The sequence below is a fragment of the Tachysurus vachellii genome, chromosome 2, assembly GCF_030014155.1.
Source record: "Tachysurus vachellii isolate PV-2020 chromosome 2, HZAU_Pvac_v1, whole genome shotgun sequence".
NCBI classification, from domain to species: domain Eukaryota; kingdom Metazoa; phylum Chordata; class Actinopteri; order Siluriformes; family Bagridae; genus Tachysurus; species Tachysurus vachellii.
This window is the reverse complement of record NC_083461.1, coordinates 15270346-15296692: the sequence shown is the minus strand read 5'-3', so window position 1 is coordinate 15296692 and position 26347 is coordinate 15270346. Positions and strand designations below refer to the sequence as shown.

At 37.8% G+C, this 26347-nt stretch overlaps 2 protein-coding genes across 4 annotated transcripts; one reads left to right on the top strand and one right to left on the bottom strand.

Annotated features, from left to right (window-relative positions):
* Positions 1 to 4648: 4648 nt before the first annotated feature.
* Positions 4649 to 5993, top strand: LOC132859618 (urotensin-2 receptor). The gene has a single exon (XM_060890400.1). The coding sequence runs from the start codon at positions 4789 to 4791 to the stop codon at positions 5869 to 5871; it is 1083 nt and encodes a 360-aa protein (XP_060746383.1). The 5' UTR covers positions 4649 to 4788; the 3' UTR covers positions 5872 to 5993.
* Positions 5994 to 9733: 3740 nt separating this feature from the next.
* uts2r2 (urotensin-2 receptor 2) lies at positions 9734 to 25486 on the bottom strand. Of its 3 annotated transcripts, none has more exons than XM_060858751.1 (9): positions 25340 to 25486; positions 23981 to 24186; positions 21976 to 22066; positions 21848 to 21890; positions 19922 to 19986; positions 19450 to 19506; positions 18595 to 18748; positions 15182 to 15305; positions 9734 to 10611 (listed from the first exon to the last, which is right to left on the bottom strand). In XM_060858751.1, the coding sequence occupies exons 1-9, from the start codon at positions 25405 to 25407 to the stop codon at positions 10475 to 10477; spliced, it is 945 nt and encodes a 314-aa protein (XP_060714734.1). In that variant the 5' UTR covers positions 25408 to 25486; the 3' UTR covers positions 9734 to 10474. The 3 variants fall into 3 exon arrangements, with proteins under 3 accessions (XP_060714734.1, XP_060714742.1, XP_060714748.1); XM_060858759.1 differs by having other exon boundaries at positions 21976 to 22051; XM_060858765.1 differs by having other exon boundaries at positions 23981 to 24209; positions 25340 to 25468.
* Positions 25487 to 26347: the final 861 nt, after the last annotated feature.

Sequence of the window (26347 nt, the reverse complement as noted above, 5' to 3'; positions counted from 1 at the left end):
TCACAGTGTTTTTAGAATGAATACCTTTGATTTAGGTTTTTGTGTTTCTCCATAGGAGTTGCATGAACCCTATGGAGAAACACAAAAACCTAAATCAATTCAAGACAGATTTCTTCCGTTTTCTGCAATAATGTGCTTGATGAAAGAAAGCTTGCTCTTTTTCAAACACAGATGGTCAACAAGCTACTCAGTATCATTAAACGAGTCAAACCCAGGTCACGTTAAGGATTCTCAGTATGCAGTACACTTTCACACTGACCAGCAACTCCTTAAGGCTGTTAATCAGCTCTGCCCTGTGTAATTACTTTTGATTTGAGTTCATCAGATCTTTTATGTGAATTAAAATCAAACCATTAGACTACAGCACACAGCTCCTTGTGTTTTACATGGATGAATGCTTTAGTCTCTGAGGAATCTTCTCAATTACATTACAATATTCTTTGTTCTCTGGCTGCAATTTTCTTTGCCTGCTACATTAACGGGATGTCAAAACAAATTTATAGTCTAAGCAGAAAAAAGTGATAAATACGCTTTAATAGAGCATCTATAATCAGCGTTATACTACCTTTGTATATAGTCTTTGTGATGATTTGGAAAAGTTGCTTGTTCACAACCTCATGAGAGGATAATGTTAATAAATACTTTAACTGTTAACAACTAGTAATGATATCTCTATTATGTTAGTAAGTCGGTGTGTGTCAGCTCTATATAAAGCTCAAATTAAGTGCAAATGCATTCATTCAAAACAGAAATAGACCACTGAGAGAAATAAAATAATTCTTATACCAAAATAATAACCTGGAAGCTGATTTCTATATTTTCCACAGAACTTCCACAGTGCAGCTGTATTATTAACAAACAAAGCTGCAAATGGCTGTTATAAAAGACATGGGATTTGCTTCTCTATAAAGATTTTCACAAGCAGTTATGTAAACAGGAAAAACAGTGCCATACAGCAAAACATTATACACTCATCATTCACTTTATTATGAACACCTGCACATTTATGCGGTTTTGTCAGGTGGAAGCTGCAGAATGCATAACAGATAAGGATCAAGAGCTTTAGATCATGTTCATATAAAACATAAGAATAAAGAAAATGTCTGAACTCTGAATATTTCAGAAACCGCTGATATCCTGGGATTTTTACTTAGAGATTATACAGTGTGGTGTCAAAAAAAAAGAAGGAATGAGTAAGTGACAGTTCTGTTGATAATAGAGATTGAAATCCTTGTTGATAAGAGCAGTTACAGGGAAATGGCAAATTGTTTCAAGGGAGGATTTAGTAGCTAATAATCACACTTTGCAACCATGGTAAGCAGAAAAGCATCTCAGCTTGCATAAAATATTGAAATTTGAGGAAGATGGGATTAGAACAGCAGAGAAACATATCAGGTTCTACTCCTGTCAGCCAAGAACAGGACTCTGAGGCTGTCTTGAGCACAGACTGGGCAGAAAACAATGACCTGGTCTTGGTTAAACAACTTAGAGCATAGCACTTTTGATGGCAGAGAATCCCATTTTTATGCACGATCCCATTCGTGGTGTGCACGTACTTCCTCAAGGACTGGTACTTCGGGGATGTGGGCTATCGCATACTGCTCAGTCTGGATCTCCTCACCATGCACGCAAGCATCTTCACCTTAACCGTGATGTGCTTGGAGCGCAACTTGGCTGTGACGAAGCCTCTGGATAACGCAAAGCACTCAAAAAGCTATCGGAAAACCATGGCTTGGGGGGTGTGGATACTCTCTCTAATCTTAACCATGCCTATGATAATCATGGTGAACCAGACGAGCAGAAAGGCCGCAGACGGAGGCGTTAAACGCATGTGCGCTCCCACTTGGGCACCTCATGCGTATAAGATTTACCTGACTGTTCTGTTTTCAATTTGCATATCCCTTTCTTGCAATAATCAGGTATTGTTTCTTTTTGTCAATTTCTCCCTTTAGTCTCATCATGCTCTTATGCTCAGTTGGGTTACGGTCTAGTGAGTGATCTGGCCAGTCTACAACCTTTTATTTTTTCCCCAATAAAGTCCTTTGTTGTGTTGGCATTGTGTTTTGGATCATTGTCTTGCTTTATGATAAAGTTTTTCCCAATTAGATTGAATGAATTTCTCTGTAAAGTGGCAGACAGACTGTTTCTGTAGACTTCATCAATAAAGATTAGTGAGACTGTTCCAGAAGCAGCCATGCAAGCCCAAGCCATGACAATACCTCCGCTGTACTTGACAGATGATCGTGTATGTTTTGGATCATGAGCAGATCCTTTCTTCCTCCACATTTTGTCCTTTCCATTACTTTATCTTGAATCCGGAAATTTTGTGGCTCATGTATTTATTTCTTTTGTGAATTCAAACCTGGCCTTCTGATTTTAACTGCTGGTGACTGGTTTGCATCTTGTGGTTTGGCTTCTCTATTTCTCCTCTAAAAGTCTTCTTTGAACAGAGTACTGTAATATCTTTACCCTGTCCTGTGGAGGTTGTTGTTGATGCTATATTGATTGTTATAGCGCTCACAATAATTCGCTCATCAACTGCTGTTGTTTTCGATGTCTGCTCTGGTAAGCACATCAGTAGTTTCTTTATCTTTCAGGCATCTCATTCAAGATTCAATATTTATATACTGTATACAACCTGCAGTGAAATTATTTTTCTTAGGAGAAGTCTTTACTTGTTAAAAATACATTAGAGCACAGCAACATACTTTTCTTTACATATCCCAGCTTAGAAGAGGAGGCAAAAGCACAGGGTCATCCATGATAAAGCATCCCTTGAGCAGAAAGGGTAAATGGCCTTGGCTTAAGGACAGTATGAGAATGCTGAGGCTTGAACCACCAACCTTTCATTCAACAACCCAAAGCCATGTCCATCTGAGCCATCAACATCCACTTGTTGTATTGGTATAGCTCAGTGCTTATTCTTATACTTGTTCTAATTGATTTTCCTCCTTTTCTCAGGTACAAAATCACATGCTTTTCTCCCATAGATAATTATCTGGACGTCATGTTGGTTTATCCTTTTTAACAACAAATGCCTTCTTAACATGTGCAACCCAAGCCTTGAACACACATACCAGAGGCTAAATACACAAAAACCAAAGAGCTTTCATCACTGAAAAGACACCAGCCTTTTATTTATCTTTGATGTTTTGGGGCTGTTTTGTGGTTGCTGGACGAGGCTCTTATTCAGATGGTACCAGGACCAAGGTGGTTTAAATTAAATTGATATTGTCTGGGACAGGAGATTAAGACTTGACCTAATAACAGAACTCAAGTCCCTTTGGCAGATTTTTTGACTGATTAACAGGTAAAAGACTGAAAGAAAATTTTTAGAAATAAGTACAGTATTATGCTAAAATGAAAACTATTGTGAGCCTAAATGTTTCTATCACTCATTATACAGTATGTGTATTATCAGCATGTGTACACATTCAAAAGCTTTCTCTCGATCTGCTTCTGATAACTGTTTGATCTGGTACAGGATTAATATTTACAGTGTTCTATTATTTTTGCAATAGGTACAGTGCTGAGTACCTTCTGACTTTTGGTAATTTAAAACAAATTCATATTGATCTCTCTCTCTCTCTCTCTCTCTCTCTCACACACACACACACACACACACACACCACACACACACGTACAAACACACACACGCACACACAAGCACAGAAAGAGAGAGAGAGAGAGAGAGAGAGAGAGAGAGAGAGAGAGAGAGAGAGATTACACTAATTAACAATATCAGCAATCATACATATTCTACAGTTACATACAGTTATCTGGAGTTAAATCAATACCGTTATTTGATCAGGTATAATTTCTAACAGAAAAATGAAGAAGGCTGTTCCAATTTCGCGGAATTCTGGAGTAAAATGTTTCTTTTCGCAAAAGCACGCTTGTATTATTACAATTATTACATATTACAATTTCTCTATTCAAATGCAATTAACTGCATAAATATTTTGCCATAAACTATTTGATAAGTATGTTATGATTTAGATGCTTAAGCAGTTATCGATCATTAAAACAATGAAGCGAGCAGAAACGTGAACTATTCTGGCGCAGAGCGCACTGGAACAAGAAAGCAAAGAAATGCACGGGGGGAAAAAATGCATACATACATACATACATACATACATACATACATACATACATAAGCAAGCAAGTAAATAAACTCATTAACAAATAAATAAATAAATAAATAAATAAATAAATAAATAAATAATAGTTTGATCTTATCTATATGCATATATAGTAGTCTACTGTCAGATTTATGGACAGACACAGAAGATGTCGTTAAGGCACTAATGCGGACCGCTTGCCGTCCGTGCGTAAAAGACGTGCCATAACCAAGACCAGCTGTTTCTGGTTCGGCGACAACTGCAGACGAAAATTCCGTAAGTAAATCAAACGTTATTTCGGAAGTTTAAAAATGCATCCTATACGTACATTATTGTTCATTTTTAAATAACCCGTTTTTTTTTTTGTTGTTGTTGTTTTAGCGCACTACTTTAAACGCACCTAATACTAGACAAGACGTGAGATTAGTGCTGATCTTTCCGTTTAAATTAAGAGATAAAGTAGCCACAACTTCCGATAAATCCTTTAAAGTCATTTGAGGCCAAAGACTCCACAAAACGCCAGGAGCGAGACGTGGTGGTGACGTCAGGAGGTGCGATGCGCCGGCAGGAACGCGCATTTCTCAATCCCAGTCTCTGTTGCGCACCTGCCAAAATCACCTCCGCGTAACAGCGCCTTCACGGACAGGACTTATATGAATAAGGCGCGATGAATTTTAGCCGGTCTCGCTCTTTTGCAGGCGCACCACGGAACATCAACTCGGGCTCCACCGACGAGCTGGTAATCACCTCCACTTTTGGCACGCTGCTCTCGCTTGTTTACGTAGTTGGCGTTTCGGGAAACGTGTACACTCTGGTCGTGATGTGCCACTCGATTCGCTTCGCTACCTCTATGTACATCTCTATCATAAACTTGGCGCTCGCGGACTTGCTGTACCTCTCCACGATCCCATTCGTGGTGTGCACGTACTTCCTCAAGGACTGGTACTTCGGGGATGTGGGCTGTCGCATACTGCTCAGTCTGGATCTCCTCACCATGCACGCAAGCATCTTCACCTTAACCGTGATGTGCTTGGAGCGCTACTTGGCTGTGACGAAGCCTCTGGACAACGTGAAGCGCTCAAAAAGCTATCGGAAAACCATGGCTTGGGGGGTGTGGATACTCTCTCTAATCTTAACCATGCCTATGATAATCATGGTGAACCAGACGAGCAGAAAGGCCGCGGACGGAGGCGTTAAACGCATGTGCGCTCCCACTTGGGCACCTCATGCGTATAAGATTTACCTGACTGTTCTGTTTTGCACCAGTATCATGGCGCCTGGCCTTATCATTGGTTACCTGTACACCAGATTAGCCAGGACATACCTTGAATCACAGAGAAGCACGGCTCTAAATAAGGGCAATAAGCGATCACCTAAGCAAAAAGTACTTATAATGATATTTACAATCGTGCTCGTGTTCTGGGCCTGCTTCCTGCCCTTTTGGATATGGCAGCTTTTGCCCCTCTACCACGAACCCCTGGGCCTGGCTCCTCACATACGCACGTGTATTAATTACCTGGTGGCGTGTCTGACCTACAGCAACAGCTGCATTAACCCGTTTCTGTACACGCTGCTCACCAAGAACTACCGCGAGTACCTGAAAAACCGCCACAAGAGCTTCTACCGCTACACGTCCTCGTTCAAGAAGCGGCCGCCGAGCTTGTACTCGTTGGGAAAGTCCGGGTCATCGAGCAATCAGTTCGAGTTTAACTCGGAGACGCTGGTCATGTCACAGCTGAAGGTGCAGTGAAGGGGTGAGGAAGAGGAAGATGACCAGGAGACATATGAGGGGGGAAAACATGGCCATAAGCAGGTATATATTTGTGTCAAATAATGTGAAACTATTTTTTCTCCCTCACTCAGCAAAATCAGCTTCACACAAATCTACAGAAAAGTATGAGAACATGTGATAAGAATGTATTCTTTGTTATTAATATTATAAATATATGTATAAATTACTAGAAATATGCTACTTTTATTTCCTTCTTCACACTCATTTTTCTACAAATTTGACAAAATGTGTTTATTTATGTCCAGACCCAAATACATATATTAGAAGTTCCTCACATTTTTTATTTATTTATTTATTTTTTTGCATATGCATACAACAGAGGCACTTTTAAATCTCTGGAGCCGCTGAATCATCAGTGTATCATTTTCCTGAAGCATATAGTTCATCTGTTCAGCTTTTCTTTTTTATTATGAGAGATTGCTATGCATGTAGCTTTGTCACTGTGATCAATGCATCATTAAAAACATGATTCCACACCCCATTTTGTGGAAATATACAAGGAATTCTAGTTTTAACTCCCGGTGTGACAGATGAGATCTCATTAGTAGAAACACAGTGACACAAATGTCACCCTTTTCACAAAACTGTGAATGTGGTATAATTAAAGTCTTGAGGTCCATACCAATTTCCTCATTCTAGGCTAGCCTGAATTAATTAAACATGAAGCAAACTTGTCCTCCTTTAACGAAGCATTATTGAGAATTTTCAGTGGAGTGTATGTCCATCAAGATATTGCTTAAACATGAATTAAACCACACATTCGTTCATGTATTCCATGCAACTCCATCATGAATGGCTCAACATCTGCTGAACTCCGATCTCTCTTTCACATATGCATAGATAAGCATAAGCATATTCAATTTATATAGGTGTTTGTGTATTCACACCACTCTTACATGCACATTTCTGCCCAACACATAGCACAGGCATGTTCTTCACTACAAGCATGTATTGATTAAGTCAAAGCACATTTAGCTCAATTAAAGAATAAAAATAAACTTAATAAATCTTCTGGACATAATTAACAGTTCATGACATCAGCCTTGAAACACAATTCTCTTTGCACTACAGGGAAAATAAATCTGCTCTTCATTCTGCTGTGTTCTTTTCTCTCTGGCGGTAACAAGAAAAGGAAAAAGAGAAGAATTCAGCACTCGCTGGGTCTCTCGAGATGGCAAAAGAACAAAAGCTCATAGCTAAAACCTGACGTTTTCATGCAGCCATCAAATTTAAAATGGGCTGAAACCCAGTCCAGGGTCAAAGTAGTGACTTGGATTTAAAGCAGTCCTTGGTGCTTGGCTCTTCACTAGAAGACAGTTTAAGCATCGTTTATTAATGCCGGGTTTGAAAGAAAGTGCAACATACGAGTCAAAGACCGACAGTCTTATTGTACCCATTAGCTCTGTTGGGAAAACACTTATTACCAAGTCACATTAAATAATAATTATAATATTACCTGAGCTGTAAAGTGTTGGGTAAAAATAACATACTTATTTATTATTAATTCACATATTAAATTAATTTACTTTACAGAAACAGTCTGTTAAATATTCCAGGAATGAAATCTCTGAGCTTATTCTAATGTTCAGCAGTAAGCACTTTTATAAAATAGCTCCTCTGTGATTTCAGAGTAAACATGCCAGCAGGATTCTTGGCTTACTAACTACTTCAGCCATACAAGCACCAGGACAGTCATTAAGTCTTTTACTGAGCAAGAGGTACTGGCTTTCAATATAGTATTACATGGCTCTGAAAGTCGTCCTGAATAAGAGAAATTACATAAATGGTTGGGTTCTGAAATTACTAACACTATGCTCTGACTCTCCACTGTTGAGCTATCAATAAAACATTGAACCACATCTGGACAGATGTATGACGTTTTTAAGCTTAAACCCATACTCTATCAAAGCAACTGTCAGCAGAGGCAGAAGAAAATGTGCTTCTGTCTCTTGAAGTCAATGAAAAATTATAATAAGGATGTACTGGGATTAACACAGAAAAAAGTAAAGTCAGTAAATAAAGAGGACAACATTCTCATGTGGTGTGAAAATTCTTTATCACCTAACACTTAAATAAACTCCCACACATCATTTGTGGCTAACATCAGCAACATGCCTTCTTTCATATGGTGCTCCCTTGGCCCACATTGTGATGTTAAACGTATACGTCCTCTTGTTCTTAAAACTTTTGACAGTACTTTTTTCTCCCATGTACAGGATTTTATGTCAGAAAACCACTTTAATCCCATTCATTTTAAGAATCCGTGTATCTTCGGTCATCCATAACATCAATCAGCTTCAGCTGTTCAAAGTTGAATGGTTTCACAATGGAAATAAATGACAAGGCTTTAACACATTTCCTCTGTAAAGCACATGGCTGCACCACCGTTGCAACTTAAATGATTAATTAAGCAACCATCACATGCATATTAATACCATTAATTAATAATGAATTAATAAGAATTGATCAATGTATAGTTTATTAATTAAGAATTCCATATCTTTTTTATCAAGCTGGTGCTGATGTTATACCTGTGGGAAAAGAAGAGCCTAGAGCTCAGCCAACACTCAGACTGTGAGTCCATCAAGTCAAAAAAAAAAAAAAGGAAATGGAATGTGCTTTTATGATTCTGAGGTTTTGACTCTTGAATTATAAAGTATAACCAGAACCACATATAAGACACGTATGCACTAAAATCGCTATGAAACAAAAGCAAATTGCAAAAGATGGCAAAGGAGCCTCATTCGTTCAGTTATGTTATGACAGATGGTAAATACTGGTTACCAATTTGCTCATAGTTTAGCAAGGAACTGATTATAGCATAACAGATATAGTAAAAAAAAATAAAAAATAAAAGAAACAAAAAAACACATATTCAATATACTGTCATGCTGAAATCCAGTTGTAACATTATCCAGAAAATGGTTAATGCTGATTCAATAGGATTATGAAGCAAATGCCAAAAACAACTTGGACAGATATGCTGCTGTAGATCTAAGAGAAACCTTTGGATAACCTCCTATAAATAATTCAGTTGTTTCCATGGATAACCATCAAATCTGTTTGATTGAATTATTTCTCAGAGAAACTTTTCCTCTCACATGTGATCTCGGCATCAGACAGACACAGCTTCACTCCATGGCCGGTAGAGAAAGCAAAGAGATCAATTGAGGTTCATAAGTTCAGCTCAACATCGTAATCATTCACTCAGCATGCTTCACATCCATCAGCAAAACCTGGGCTATGCAGTTGGATTTATATAATCCTAGCTGAGAGCCCAGAGAGAATGTTCTGCCTCTTTCTTCAGCCACCAAATACTTTAAATTACAGAATAAAATGCCACCCAATGCCACCCATTATGCACTAGTCGCAATTAAATGCTCCTGAATTTGTTCTGACAAAAGCTGACTTTATTTTGTAATAAATATGGGGTATAACAGTTCAGCACAGCTCTCATTGGGCATCTGTATTTTAAATCCTGATGTGAGACGTGAGTCTCTTCTTCTTTTAAACATTTTTAATATTAATGATTATGTCTTATGATTGTTGCATTTTGCAATTTTAGCCTCTTAAACCTTCATTTTTTGTGGTCCATGCATTAGAGAATTAAATAGCAGACAGTCTCGTTGTGTAATATAAAGAAATGGAAGAAAAAGGGGCAAAAATCAGTATGAGGTCTTGAAACCACAGTTTAATATTCAGTTTAATATTCTTTACTGATGACAGCAATAAAACAGTGCATTTAACATAACTACGCTCAATTAAATCTGAAGCACTGGGATCAATAAATGACATTTATTGCAAAGATCATTTAGTCATGATTTGAATTGGTAGAGTTTATTCTAGATCAAGATGTACTTTCCAGGGAGCGTGCAAATTGATGCATTTCTGTGCATGTCATCAGAGTAAAAGTTCTGGGTGGAAGACTTTGCATTAATAAACTTTTCCAGCACATCAGTTTATTGAGACCTTTGACTCCCTCTGTTGTAGAGAACGTGATTGACAGACAGATAGTGCAACTGATATAGACTTTTTCAGAGGACAATATTCTCAGCAATTAAGAGAATACACATTACTGTGTCATTGTTCAGAAATTTTCAGAGCGAAGTCTAGGAAATGTACTGAAAGCTAAACCCCTGCAAACACTTTTAAATTGCTCTCTCATTTGGCTATGAGCAATTTCATTCTTATCACCTGTTGAGAATTTCTACTTGTGCTGTTTGTCCAAACTGTGATAACTGAGCCAACTGTTGACAAAAGGGATGCGGCCAAGAAGACATTACATATAAAACATGGAAACAGGTAAAGAGAAAGTCAAAAGCAGAAGCACAGGGGTGGATGAAGTCCCAGAGAAAGAGAATCTTTTGTAAGAGAATCTTCTTTTCAATAAAAAAAGACCAATTATTACTCATGCAGGTATTGTTGTTTTTCCATCATAACATGCTCATATTGTCTGTTTGTATTTCCTGAAGAAAACAAAAAAGGGAAATTTCGGCTGAAAACCTAAGTGTCTTCTCTTGTTTTGTTTCTGTCCCAGGGCTACAGCCATCGCAGAAGGACACTATGGTAAGCTGGGATCGGCGATAGCGTAATCGGGGTCACACGTGAAGGACACAGTGATGGCGTAACGCGTGCCCCATGCCACCTTCTCCACATGGTGGAGGTTCTCGGAGCCTGAGGAAAAGAAAGACACTCGCCCTGCAAAGAAAAAGAGCGTGAAGCATAATTCCAACCTTCAACCTGAGGCACTGAATCATAGCTTGTGTTCAGTTTGTGATTTAATGTATGTGATGTTTTAGAATGTTAATGGCAAACAACACAGAGAAGCTGTGCTTATGACGAGTCTGAAAGAGCAGCGGCACAAATTCCCATCGCGTCTCAGGACCCTATTCACACAATTTAAAAAGCTGCCGGCTCACTGGCCGCGCTCGAGCATCACGAAAACCAATTAGACAAGCGTGTGTCTATGGCAATGACAGGAGACATTTACAACATTAACAAGAAATTTATGTAAATTACCTCCGCTATGTCTTATGTCTGCATGAATTTGACCTTTATAGACTGCAACTTAGCATGGAAATTATTTTCAATTATGCTTTTGTTTTTTAAATGAACAACTTTGGGAAAGTGGTTATGCATTTACTGAATTATTGAGTGAAACTGTTTATTCCTTAAAGCTACGCAAATAAAAAAAACTGAGAGGAAGGTTGTAATATTACAGATTGCAAAATTTATGAGGCTGGCTGGAATTTTTCAGTGAGTGTCAGCAATAAGCAACAGCAAACCCAATAATCAATATAATACAGAGAGCTATTTGTGTTGAAAAGGTTTTAACATTAAAAAGCATTACTATTTATACACAGAACTGGATAAAGAAGGATGTGCAATGGCAGGACTAACATTAATAGCACAAGCCTGAGGTTTAATGCGTGTGCAGTGGATCACTGACTCAGACCTTTCACGCAGTGGGTCATGAAGCATAGAGTCCATGATTTTTTATTAATCATCATTGAGCAACCAAACATTCTGAAAGCTGTTATATTTATTATTGAGTTCTTATAGTTATTAGGCTGTTTGTCAACCCCTTCAAATAAAAGTATTTATTTCAGATCTGAATAACGAGAAAAAAATGTCTGTCTAGAAATAATTTGAACTTTGACCTAATGTAATGTGCCCCGTTAATCTTACTTAACAATTGCTTAATTAATAAAAACAAGTGAGACACTCCATAATGCAGCCACACAGACTTCCAGGTTTCACAGATGAGACTCATTAAATGACGTTTTTCTCTATTCTCGTCTGATCCGTATATACAAACTGTGTCTGAGGCCTAGGACTTAGTGAACTGTTCCTTGCTTTTGTGTTTCTTCTTTAAGAACAGTTATATTTTATGGTGCTAATTGACATCTAAGAATAAAAAAGATGATACACGTATGGACTGAGTCCTATATTTTGTAATACAGAGGCAAATGAAATTTGAAATCTTTCTGCTGACACTTTAACTTCACAGAGTAAAAACAATAAAACTCGGCAACATCCGATACGAGTCATATCCCCTGTGTAAAAGGAAAAATATAGAACAGAATGTACAGTTGCTTCGTTGAGTTTAGATACGCCTTGCAGAATCTGCAAAATGTAAAATACGATCATAAACATAACATTTTTTTGTTTTGTACAGCCCTGAATAAGCTTTTTCACAAAACAGATGTTTTATACTTCTGCAGTGAAAGAATCCATTCCATCGTATCCAAAACACATAATATTTCTAAAAGCTCCTCTGTCTCTTTCTCTGATATCGCTCTTTTTGGACAAGCACCGAGGCACAGACGTACCCTCACAGAGCAGTTTGCTGCCACATTTGATTTAAGAAGTAAGAGGCAGGAACACACATATCACTTCCTATAAAGACAATAAGCACTGAAAGAGCGAGGCTCTCTGTAAGGGTGATGCCAGTTTGTCCCCTGTGGCTGGCTGCTGTCATTCGCCAATCTGTCAAAGCACCTGTTCGACCCAATCCAACCATCACCATTACCCCAACCCACCCCACCCGATCTCCTCCAGCACCATGTCCCTGTTTCCTCACTGTGATGTGCAGATGTGCCATTTTTATTTAACACCTTTAACAGTTCCATGCTAGTGAGGCCTTTTGGGTCTTTTCAGAAATCTTTAGTAATCTCCCAGATGGAGGTGCCCTGTATGGCAGCGGCCACTCCAGCTCCGGATAATCATGTGCGAGTTATGTTATATTTATTGATTAATACATCTCAGTCTTTAACTGATTGTCTATAGTAGTCAACACAAAGGTTGGATGTTGAACAATAAATATCAGTTCGTGAAAAAGTAGCACAGACTGTAAAAGGACAATCCATGATAAACATAAATATTTGCACGAGTGGTCTGGTTATTGCACAAGACAAGACTGAAGGTGTGTGTGGTTCATTGCTGACTTCAGGAGGAAGCACACACTTCACACAACTGTTGAGTCGGTGGGAAGCGCCCAGTTCCTTGGGTTACACATCACAGATGACCTAACATGGTCTATAAACACAAACTCTCTTGTGAAGAAAGCACAGCAAAGTTTGCAGTGCAAGACTATCAGACACTGCAAGAGCTTTTTCCCCACATGCCATCAGGATGCTCGAGTCAGTCTGACAATACGGAAAACCCACTGACCTGTCATGACTGTGACGGGTGAACCACACACACTTTCAGTCTTGTCTTGTGCAATAACCAGACTACTCATGAAAATATTTATGTTTACCATGGATTGTCCTTTTACATTCAGTGCTACTTTTCCACTAAAACCAAGGAATGGGAACTGATATTTATTGTGCAACAGCCAACCTTTGTGTTGACTACTATAGTTCTGTACTGTAGTTCTGGCTGCTCGTTGTTGTATGTTTACAACTGCACATTGGAGCTCTGGAGAATCGCAATTCCATTCTGCTAAGCACACCCTGTTGCCTGGCTGAATGACAATATTCTATGACTTTGACTCAACAGAAGCCTTATACAGTATCTATTTCATTCATTGACCTGTGACCTTCTGAACCTCATATCTGTGCTCTTTGTAACCGCCCTCCATCAGCCACCATCCACCGCCCGGTTTCTCAACTGGATAATGTCTGTCATTGTTCCCCTCCTCCCCCTCAGAGGGAGGCTGATTATCAGTCACACCATTGCCAAGCTTACTGCCAGGGTAGTAATTACCTTAGTGAAGTTCATAGGTTCATCATCTGCCCATGATTGCTAATCAACACAAAATGACTGTCTCAGCACAGCCGTGCAGAAAACTGTGGCTCTTGTAGACTAACCCTTTAAACCTGTCACACAGCAATTCAGAACCGACAGCGAGGACAATAACCTGAACATCAGTGGGCTGATGAATAGAGTATGTCCAAAGTTCTTTCAAAACTGAAATGTTGTGAAATATTACAGCACTTGAGTATTTTGGTTGCATCTGTTTTGATAAGCAGAAATGACACTGACTGGAAAAACCCTTCACTGTGTGATTGGAGGGAAGATATAAGCAAAAGCATATCAACTAATCTGCATTCGCCATCGCCTGTCTGCGACTTTCAATGTGTTTAGTGAGCAGTGAGTGACAGATCACCCCCCCCCCCCCCAGCTTACCCCCTTGTAGTACGTGCAGAGCGAGCTACAGATTTGCAGTATAAAAAAAAATACATTTTTTTTAAAAACAGCTCAGTCTCTGAACACGTAGTTTCCAGAAATAGAGCTACTCTACAAAAAAAAAAAGCTTTTCATATAATACATCAGACCATAAGACAGATGCGTGCCTTTCTGCACTGGTCAGCCTAATCAGTCGGCTATTCGTGGATCGTGTTATTATGCAGGTTTAGTGAAAGCTTACATAAAAGAATGAGTCAGTAACATGGGCTTGTTCCACAACATTCAGTACCCTAATGATTGACAAATGGATGAACGAGCATTCACAATAAAAACAGCCCAACTGCTAAATATGACTAATACTCTTGTGTTTCATTAAACATGTAATGTAAAAGTACAAAAGCATGATGATGGTTGTGTTTTTGTCCTTCACCAAATGATACTTTTGTGCTGAGTCTGAGTTCAAAATAATGGCTAATCTAGTGCTACTGGTAAATATGCTCATCACTATCCACATATATCAAGTATCACTGACAAAGTAATAAAGATCCACGTCAAGATCTAGGACTCTAGCATCAGCCTGTGTAGGTTTTGTTTTCTTTCATGCAAAGGCCACCAGCAGTATTACAAGATCTTTTGTAAATCTGACAGACAGACAAACGCTAAAAGAGCAGAGAATGCAGTTAATGTTGTTCTCAATGGACAGGAATATATTTTGATCTCCAAAAAAAGAAGACAAAATGCAGAGGCAGGAACATCGCATTTGTTCAGTCTGAGAACTCTGTTACATCTATAAAATAGACATTTAACATGACACCAAGTCCAAACACACACAAAAATAAGCTTTCTAGCGACTTAAATGTGTTAATAAGACGTCTAGCTGTAAAGCGAGCCCTACATTTACATTTACAGTTTAAAAATACAAAAGAAACATCTGAACTGTAACTAAGCCTTAAGCAAGCAATATCAACCTAGTGTAAGTGGTAGATACATAAATTACAGGTTTCTTGTTAATTGATCCATTATCCAACATTAGTGTAACATACTTACTCAACTTGTATCAGAGCAAATCTGGTTTCACAATTAAATCACTTTCAAAAGGATTATACGTGTAATTCTCAGACAAAGTGATGTGTACCTGCACGGGGCTCCACTGTTTGGTTGCTGTTTGGGTCCATAAAGATGAATCTCCCCCCTCCAAAATCCACATCATAATCTGTTAGGTAGAGCAACGAGGTGTAGTCAAAGGAGCCATAGGTCACCTGTAGAAAGCACAAATTTTTCTCATTCAGTCTATCTTCCTGACACTTTCCAAGCAAATTTCTTCCCCCCCACCAAAAGAATATTTCACAGCTAAATTAAATAAATTACACTGAATGATGTGCACTGTGAAACATTTTCTCCTTAATCTAATATAAATAACCTCTGATTTTCCTTATCACGCGCTGACAGTTTTCCGCTCTTCTGTGTGCCTTAGATTTTTTTAGGGGGGATGGGAACATCCAGAGAATTCAAATCGAATAAGTCTCATATTTCTAGAATTTACGTTTACTTTATTTAAGGTTTAACTTCACTGAGAAGTCCATAAGTCCTGCTTTGGCTGTTTCCTTAATTCCATATTCAGGAAAATTCTCCATTTTTAATCATACTTCACGGTTAAAAGTTCTCTCTAATCTTAAAGAAGCAAATGGTGCCAGCACATGAAATTACATCATGTTAACACCAGAGCAGTTTAATAAGTTCTATGTAAATGGAGGAGGTCTAGGGGGCAATTAGAAAATGTGTGGCAGGAAATGATGAGCGATGACTGCAAGGAAGTTTCTGAATGTAATTTATGAGGTTGTACCATACATTCACAGTGAAATGAAATAATGCCAAAAAGACAAAAATAAATAACTAATAATAATTTGGTCTGTCACCTGCACCCATGGCCTTGTCTTAATACAGTGCAGTAAATCCACTATGTGCATGTCTTTATGTTTATATCAGATTTCCACAGTGTATTTAAATATTTATTTATGATTCAACCTTCTAATCTTAATCACGACACTGAAATTCAAGTAACTTTAACAAAAGAACAAATAAGTAAAAGAAACGGTTTTATAAGCTTATTTATTAGCGATTAGATTAAGGGTTTTGTGAAAGATGAGCTCATCCCTCATCAGCATGCTAGGAAGCATCTTGGGTAAGTGCTGAAGAACACATCTGCTCCCCACATTTATTAACAAGGTTTTTGCAGAAACAGACTGTGGTGAGCTCTGGCTAATATCCTGCACAGTGAGAAAATATATATTAACGCTGACTGAAATGCACTTTTAAAAATATTATAGGATTCAATTAGAAATGCTGACTTCAAATAAACAGATGGAATATTTTTTGTCCTCTCATGTGGCTCATTCGCTGCTCTGATTATCTCAGGAGGTGATGCTTTTTGAAGTCAGGCCAAGAGTCAAGCGATCCCCCTCCCCAATTAGAGTGTGTGGGAGCAAATTGCATCTCCATTAAAACACACTCTGACTTTCATTCCTCAGCTGTACAAATCAACCAAATATCTGAAGATAATTGTAGGGAATCTTGAAACACTGCAATAAAAGCACTATGCTGCAACACTGAGTGTTGAGATCACAAGAAAGCAGAAGTTATAGGACAAACAATTTCACCCAAACATTGCAAGGCAATATTTCTACTATACAAACAAATCATTATGCAGAGGTTTAAAAAAAAAAACAGCTGTTCACAAATATGTTCGCCTATATTATACATTTACACGGAGTAGTAGACTTAGTCATAGTCTGCATCATTAGTCCCCACCCTGCATAGCTGAGTGATTATCCTGCTCTAAAACACCCGTGTTCACTATGAAAGGATTGTTTTCTTCCTCCCTCCTAATCACTTTCATTGGATACGGTCTTGAGGGCATGTTGAGACTTTTCAACAAAATAAGTATTTGCAATCAGTAGAACACAACAATGTTTACCATTTTCTCTTCATCTTATGCTATATGAAGCTATCTGCTTTAATATCTCATGACTATGTTCAGAGCTTCAGGTAACTGTTCCTCCAAAAAAGGGGACATATTTCTGTAAAACCTTTTCACATCGTGAGTGTAATTTTTTATACATTTCTGGTGAAATACTACAGAACTCTGTTCGGCAGGTTCAAAAGTTTCACAATGGTATAAATTGCTCCAGGTAATTTCTGAGTAGAATGTGATTTGTTTAGTTAAGTATAGTGAATTAGATTTTCTGCTAATATGCAAGACATGGAGTTCAATGCAGCCAGGGTCTGAACAGTCTGGAAGTCAAAGACAGGGCTTAATATTGGCCAATTTACGAACACTGTCTGATGACGATATAGTGAGAATGAACTATCTACAGTTAACACATAGCTGTTTGTAGTTCTCTTTTGTAGTGCTGAACAGCCGTCTGAATGTACTGACCACTTCACCATCTACCGTCATCCTTTACTGTGGATTCTGCCACTGTTGCACAGAATTCATTGAGTTGGGATAGATTTAGAGATCTGCTTATTAGTTGGGATCATTACTGCAAATGTGGAGGAATAACACAGTCAGTATACAGATTTTATTTAGGGGTGTAACGATTAGATTTATGGTCCTAAGCTTCACAATTTTGATTCCATCCTCAGGATATTTTGAACAAGAATTTCTGCATTGTAAACACTCTCACTCACTCACTCACTCATTTTCTACCGCTTATCCGAACTCGGGCGCCATCGGGCATCAAAGCAGGATACACCCTGGACGGAGTGCCAACCCATCGCAGGGCACACACACACTCTCATTCACTCACGCAATCACACATTACGGACAATTTTCCAGAGATGCCAATCAACCTACCATGCATGTCTTTGGACCGGGGGAGGAAACCGGAGTACCCGGAGGAAACCCCCGAGGCACGGGGAGAACATGCAAACTCCACACATACAAGGCGGAGGCGGGAATCAAACCCTCAACCCTGGAGGTGTGAGGAGAACATGCTAACCACTAAGCCACCGTGCCCCCATTGTAAACACTATAAAACAAAATTTTTGTCTGTATAAAACTAAATTAAACAAAAATGGCTTTGAACAGAGGTTTAATAATGTATGTAAATTTACTACAGGTGTAGCTTAACTTAAGAATAATTAAATGTATAAATTCCCCCACAAAAATTGATCGAATGAATCTACTGACTGAACTGAATTTTGAAAAAGACAAAATAGAAGAAGAAACAGAGCTAGTTGGCTAAAATATCCCCAATTTCTTCAGACTGTGTCATATTTAAAAATGACTGAAAAGCTTTTTTTTTTTTTTTTGTGTCCTTTGTGCTGTCTATATGCAGTATTTGAACTGTATGGATTGTGTATATTAAATCTCGGGTGTTCAAACAGTGTAACTGCAGTACATGAATAATTAATAGTAAGCTGATGTCACACGTTGCACATTGGCATGCTTTTGCATCACAGTGCATCATTTCACGCTGTATCGTAACGTTACAGCCCTAGTTCCTGTGTGATCAAAGTGTATGTGTGTGTGTGTGTGTGTGTCACCTTGTCAATATGTGGGTGCCAGTACTCATCATGAGCAGTCTTAGCACCGGTGCTGTTGATACGGGAAAAGAAGGTGGGCTTGGTGAGGTACAGATTACTGGAGTCCAGGCCAAATGTTTCAGCAATCACCCTCTGAATGCGGCTGCGCACGGCCCTGATTCAGAGGAGGACAATTTCGTCAGGAATTCATGAGTGTTATCTTTCAAAGTGCACCAGTTAGTAAAAAATGTAGATATTAGATATTATTAGATATTAAAAATAGTTTAGATATTAATAAGGAAATGACGCTTTATTATTCATCCTAAAAGTGATCAAGTGCAATAATTTGTATATATATATATATATATGTATTTTATATATATGTATTATATATATATATATGTATTATATATATATATATATATATATATATATATATATATATATATATATATATATATATATCCTCTCCCTTTAATCTTAGAACTACTTCCACCAAATTTTCGTATCTTCTCAGAGGCTTGTTCTTTAACACATTGATCCACTCTCATTTCCAGACATTTGTTCTAACTTTGCCAGAGTGCTTTGTCAATCTTTGCCCATTGCCCTAGTTTTTGTGACTTATCTGTCATAAATCTGGCAGATGTTTCTCACTGTCTTCATCATATAACTGAGAAGGTTGTGACAAAACTTCTGTGTGTATCTGTTTGTCTTTGCCTCATGATTTGGATCAGGGTCACGTTGCCAGCATACTCAGAGATTTCCTTTCATCTTTTAGCATCGATTCTATTTTTCGAACAAGACAATTCATTTGTGTAAAAATGACCATGTTTAAAATCTACACTCTACCATGAATAAATTGAATTGAAGATATACCTGTAGAGTTTGAAATCGTCTTCAGTGAAGATATCTCTTATTTGCTTGTTAAAATATCTGTTGAAAAGAGATGAGATGAGCCAAATAAAATGTGTTGCTCCTGAACAACCCTGATATTTTTAAAGCCTGCAACAAAAAGACTGGTAAATATATACAGGCTCAGTACAGACAGGCTGTGGCATCGTGAACACATCAACACATATCACATAGAAAAGCAAACACTGTGAGATTGCAATGTAACTCCACAAAATCCAGATCTTAAGAATAAAGGTGAGCAGTTTGAGAAATAAAGGTTTTGCTCAGTCTTTCAATAAAAAAGGTAGTGATTACTCAGATTCTGATGTGTGGATGAAAGACACAGAAGACTCGCTGTATTTGCTCTGAGACATAATAAATTAGCCGAACAGATTTGAGACACATGCAGGGTTTTTACGTACATGCTTAGTGACGTTGGCTTGACTTAATTACTTACCTGTAGATATTGATGAACTTTTTCCCCATCGACAAAGCTCCAGAGTGTAGATCCAGTATAGATGCCTACACACACAGAAACACACACACACACACACACACACACACTGCGGATCAAATAATCGTATCCAAACAGTTGAGTATGTTTGGTGAAAGCAAACGTCTGCGCTGGAAAACACAGAAGAGCAATGTCTCCCCTTTGAGATAAATGAATCCTCCAGATGAAATAAAAATTCAGGCCCTTTGGTACTTTTGGTGTTTACAAGTCTCTTTACACTTTAGTGTGATTAAGTCTGCTGCACTGGCCCAGCAGATAGATGCATGGCAGCTGTGAGATTCTCAGCACAACACATTAATAATTCCAGATGAGTCTGGCTGAAGCCCAAACACACACTGCTGCTCACCCACAGCTCGACACAGTCACACTTCATAAAAAGATGACTTGTATGAAGAGGCAGTGAGGCTGGGTTAGTGTCTTGAACCATAAGCCTCCTGGAAAGCTGACAGGATTTTGAATAGTCTGAAAAACACGCCGATGGCAATATTTCTGAAATTTGCCCTGAAAACTGTAGTACGAAACAAAATGTCGGAAAACTGCAGAATTCTAATTCTTCTGCTGCCTGTCAGTGATTGTTTTTTAAGCAATAAACCAAAGGCTAGGAATAAAAAACCTTGCTTAAGGGTCCAGCGCTTAAGTCAATTATTATTAGAGTGATGAGCTGAAGAACTCTGAAAGCTTCCTTTTCTTATTATGAATGAAGTTATTATGTTTGGATTAAAATAACATTTTGCTCATTAAAAAATGGCATGAATTATTGAGGTGATATTAACTTAAGTGATGGGGTTGTGGGGTGTCAGCTGTAGGTCTCGATCTGAAAGAGTTGATTCATTCAGTGGCTGAATCATTTGCTGAATCATTTAAAAATGTCATGGTTGTAGTTTTAAATGTGTATTTTATTATATTTTAAATATTTAAAAAAATTAAATCACAGCAAAACAACCGTATTGAACTGTAATTTCAGAATTATGATACAGTGAATCCTTAGAAATAAAAGGTTATAAATAATATCAGACTTTTTTCATTTATACATAAAACAAATTAAATGATTTCTTTAACTAAAGACCTCTGTACTCTTTAACACACAAGACAATTTAATGTAATCCTTCAATGAGGCTATGTATGGATTTAAAAAAAAAAAAAAAAAAGTATGACATTTAACTAGGGATGCACCGATACCACTTTTTCTCTTTTCTTTCTCTTCTCTTCTACATTTAAAACTAAAGAATGTATACAACTCACTTAGTTATTAAGATTTATTTGTTTCTGGCAAAGAAATACAAAAATGTCCATTACTGGATGAAAAATGAAAACACAAGAAACCTTAAAAAAGTATTAATGCAGTAGCAAACAGTACTTTTAACAGTTAAACATACAGGTATAACAATCTAAACCATATATACTGCAATTATTAAATTATAAACATATAAATATATAAATATTAACCAATATTATTGATCTTAAAACGTGGGTGGGTCCTGTCCCACCCACATATAATGATTCCGACGCCCATGACCACGGGTATCGGACGTGGATCGGTACCCGATCCACTCAAAATTCTTGGATCGGCGTCGATACCGAAATATCCAAAATATCGGATCGGTGCATCCCTACATTTAACATCTGAGAGTCATCATGAAAGTGTGACTCATGAGCCAAACATCTATAAGCGAGTCAGTCAGATTAACTACATCTTTAAGCAAATGGTCTAGTATTATACTGCCCCCTTGTGTAATTCACAGGAAAGTGCACAGAGGAGCAATTTGCCACCTGTTTATACACTTAACACTCAGCTCAATGTCATCACATGTTTCAGCAATTTTGCAATAAAATTATAGACTGAATCTACGAATAAGAAATTCTACTCACACCTCCATCTGAACCGCCGAGCGCCAGGCCCTTTTCTGCTAACCTGTGGAATCCGAGAAGACATTTTATTTAATTGCAAATGTGTGTGCAGTTCTGTTGTGTGTGTGTGTGTGTTTGTGTGTGTACACCTCTTCAGTGTCTGAGCCTCGTCTGCGGTTACCACGCTGTCTGAAACAGCTCGGCCACATTTGGTAGGTGTGCAACCTGAAGACAAAACATCTTCCACACATTAACAGATAGTTAGTGAACATATAGACTTGAATTTTTCAATCAACTCTTCTGTTGTTAACAACATTTTAATATTATGAGGTGACAAGACTGCGTTACAGAATAAACATCTCCAGTGAACATCCCTAACTCGTTTTGTGTGTTTCCATGATCAGTATCTGGCCTGCAGGGTTTTTGCTTCTTCCAGCTCTTATCCACATGCTGATTTACAGCGTGTGAAAGATGCAAAGGCTAAACAGAGCCGGGAAACTCTCGTTAACTGCAGAGATTCTTTAGTTCTGGGTGCGTCAAGCTTTTTGATGCCAGTGTGAGAGTCAGTAATGACTTCCATATGGAGCATTCTGAACTAAACCCAGACTGTCACTCATAACCAAAAACATATCTCCTCGGAGCTAAATGCTCTGATCATGTGTGTCTTTCTTTTTTGACAACTTTTAAGGACTAAGCCCAATATTCAAATTAAATTAAGCATCTTCTCTTGCCAGGTAAAAGGAGTATGAATTATTTGTTGGCAAACTAAAAAAAAACTCCTCAAGCAAATTGCTATGAAGCTGAAGCAAAACAGTGAGTTCTTCCATTGGAATGAGTGCTGGACTTCAAAATAAATTCAATTTAAATCAAATCTATTGTATATTAACCTGCCAGAGTTGTGCAAATCTGAATGGCATTTTCCTCAGCTAGTGGGAGTCAATAACACAGATTAAAGCTGTTAAAGTAATACTCTGAGTGATGGATTTCTTTACAACATGACTCACAATATGCTGTTTTTCTTTGCATTCGATCACTTAAAAAAGTAATCTGACAAGGAAATATCTACTATGACTTTAAACGCGTCCCAGTGTTCTAACAGTAGCTCTTGTACTGCCAGAGATATAAACAGAGTTCTCCAGGTGCTGATCAGGACTGCGTGTCTCAGTATATCTGCCTTCCCTTGTCAGCACATAAGCACTCGAATTTTTACCTCAGAAAGCGCAGACTGGGTTAGAGTGGTTTATTCTGATCAAACCTGCATGCATGGCCAGAGAACCACACTCATATGTAGAGTGATGGCCGTTATCAGATCAGGCCGGATATCAGGAAATTTCCTCTTACACTGTGACCTGGGATTAGGAACAATTCCGAGAATTTCTGTAGAGTTAAAAGTATCCTAAACAGCCAGGTATTAAGAAGTGTAGCACAGGGTCCCACTTCTCTTCTTTGACTCACAGATTTAATCCGAAAGCAAACTATTTAAATCATTTCCATTTCGGATTTTGTCACATATTTGATCTCAAGAGTAAAAACAGCACAAAAAAAAGCACAGTCCTGTTATAAAGTGCTTCAGGCCCTACACCAATTATCCTGCATTTCCTCACATCTAATCACAGTTTCATCCACTTTTGCCTCTGCTGTAACTCAGCACAACTGCACGGCACAATTGTAGGTGCACAGCAGACTTTAACTTTGAGTCCAATGTCTGCTGTTTATCAGATTATATATAAATCAGGGCTGGAGAAAGCATGTGTGGGGTTTGCATTCTATAGATTCATCAGATTACTGAATTCATTTGTATTAAAGAAAACGGATGAATGTCAATTGTTCTTGCTTATAGTTTTCTTCTTGTGTCCCACAAAGATATGGTGTTTTTTTTAAATCAACAGTCATAATTAACACCTACTCCTCTTCAGCTGATCATAGAGCTTTTATAACACATCTTCCCTCTGTACTACGTATTGTTCTCAAGATATGAGTGAATGGCTGATACAGAGTCTTATGTTGTTTTTATAAAATGAATGAATATTTATGAATAGTGGGGACTTGGACCGTCCACTTTAGAAGGATGACTGTGATCAGGTGTGTTACATAAGGGCTCGACCTAAATGAAAGTATATATATATATATATATATAAATGCATGTAATAATACCTGGGAAGTGCTTGTATTTTTGATAATCTTCCGAGCACTGGACCATGAACACTCTGGGTTGTGTGAGTATTTCCCCTCTGGAGACCATAGTCTCTGTTATGTCATTAGTCCAGACTGAACAGATCCAGGTCAGAAGCGCACATGTGCCAATGAAGGCCAGCAGGAGAGCAGTGTATCCTCTGTATGATGAAGTCTGTGTGATCACCCTGCCCCGAAAACATGCCACAATCTAATACACATATAGATATTAGAGCTCTCTCTCTCTCTCTCTCTCTCTCTCACACACACACACTGTATACACACACACACACACACACACACACTGTATACACACACACATCTGTAAGAGATGCAGAGCATATAAGACCCTTGATCTTAGCACTTTATTATTCACATTATAGTAATTATTATGCAACATGCACTGCACTGCACTGCTCTCTCTCTCTCTCTCTCTCTCTCTCTCTCTCTCACACACACACACACACACACACTAAAAAAAAAAAAAAAAATATATAAAAAAATATATATATATATATATATATATATATCTATATATATATATATATATATATATATATGCACTTTATTATTCACATTATAGTAATTATTATGCAACATGCACTGCACTGCTCTCTCTCTCTCTCTCTCACACACACACACACACTATATATATATATATATATATATATATATATATATATATATATATATATATATATATAAACACATCTCATCAACATCTGTAAGAGATGCAGTGCATATAAGACCCTTGATCTTAGCACTTTATTATTCACATTATAGTAATTATTATGCAACATGCACTGCACTAAATGTAGGCTGCTGCAATAGTGTGTATAGAGTCATTTGGGACTGAACCCAGACTAAACCCAGGTGCTGTTTAGCAGATGAACCGCTGGATGGTGGGCGGGTAAGCAGTTTTTTATTCATTCATTCATTCATTCATCTCCTACCGCTTATCCGAACTACCTCGGGTCACGGGGAGCCTGTGCCTATCTCAGGCGTCATTGGGCATCAAGGCAGGATACACCCTGGATGGAGTGCCAACCCATCGCAGGGCACACACACACACTCATTCACTCACGCAATCACACACTAGCGACAATTTTTCCAGAGATGCCAATCAACCTACCATGCATGTCTTTGGACCGGGGGAGGAAACCGGAGTACCCGGAGGAAACCCCCGAGGCACAGGGAGAACATGCAAACTCCACACACACAAGGTGGAGGCGGGACTCGAACCCCGACCCTGGAGGCGTGAGGCGAACGTGCTAACCACTAAGCCACCGTGCCCCCCCAGTTTTTTATTTTAATGTAAAAATAAAAAAATAAAAAAGTTACCTTTTACTTTGTTTCTCAATGGTGCTTGTGTCTGCGGTTTTAACGTTTCCTCTGCGTTGCAGTGCCATTGTAAACTTCACCTAATAAACTGAAATGGTAGAAAATCCACCATTCATTCCTCTGTTTACTTGCAGCACTCAATGTATTTCCGTATTGTATTTTGTGTCATTTCAAAATAAAAGTCCCAGGCAACACACGACAAATTGACAATTCGAAGATCAGTCTGTTCATAAAAAAATATAAAAAAAAAAACTGTACACTAGATACCACAGCGCTGTAGGATTCTTCATCCTCTATATTGATCACAAGTGATTATTATTTTTTTTATAAAGGCAGATCTGAAAATAGCGCCTGCTTTAATGACTATATAACAAAGTTTAAGCTATCAATATATATTTATTAAATTTTTTATTTTTTTTGGTTCCTGGATTTTCAGTAACAAGTCGTTTTTTGTTTATTACAAGTAGTACTAACTCATTTTTATTGATGTTTAGACCTGTTTAAAATAAACTTTATTTCAGTGATGACATTAATTAAATAAGATTAAACTTTGCATTAAATAAGATACAGATTGTGTTTGAGCAAGAAAGGGAGAAATAGTTTGAATGGTGCAGGTTTTTGCACACATTTTTTATTTAATTTTTATTTGAAAGCTAAGAAATGCTGATTATTTCATGATCTCTACACGAAAAGCACACACAATGTTATATTATCAGTAAGGAGTCATTCATTTTTTATTTTTACTCAGAGCTCTAAGAGATTGGATTTCCCCTTATTCAGAAAACGTCAAAACGTCACACAAGAAAAACGTCAAAACGTCACACAAGAAAAAATAAAAGTCCTCCACACAAAGGTAGAATGTTAATTGGTATATTCATCAGTAACCACATGTTTAGTATTTTTGTTTTGTTTTTGTTTTTTTACAAAAAAAAACAAAAGCAAGCATGAACTTCCCAAAGTATAAAATGTCCAAATAAATCACAAAGACATACAATAAACCTGAAACAA

What these genes read in the sequence shown, in the direction of transcription:
- uts2r2 (XM_060858751.1), bottom strand. Translation starts at nt 25,407, where the DNA reads ATGGCACTGCAACGCAGAGGAAACGTTAAAACCGCAGACACAAGCACC. An exon ending in TCGGCGGTTCAGATGGAGGT is followed by an intron (nt 19,987 to 21,847) that starts GTGAGTAGAATT and finishes CTGTGTGTGTAG; the next exon opens with GCATCTATACTGGATCTACA. An exon ending in AACAGTGGAGCCCCGTGCAG is followed by an intron (nt 10,612 to 15,181) that starts GTACACATCACT and finishes TTTTCTTTGCAG; the next exon opens with GGCGAGTGTCTTTCTTTTCC.
- LOC132859618 (XM_060890400.1), top strand. Translation starts at nt 4,789, where the DNA reads ATGAATTTTAGCCGGTCTCGCTCTTTTGCAGGCGCACCACGGAACATC.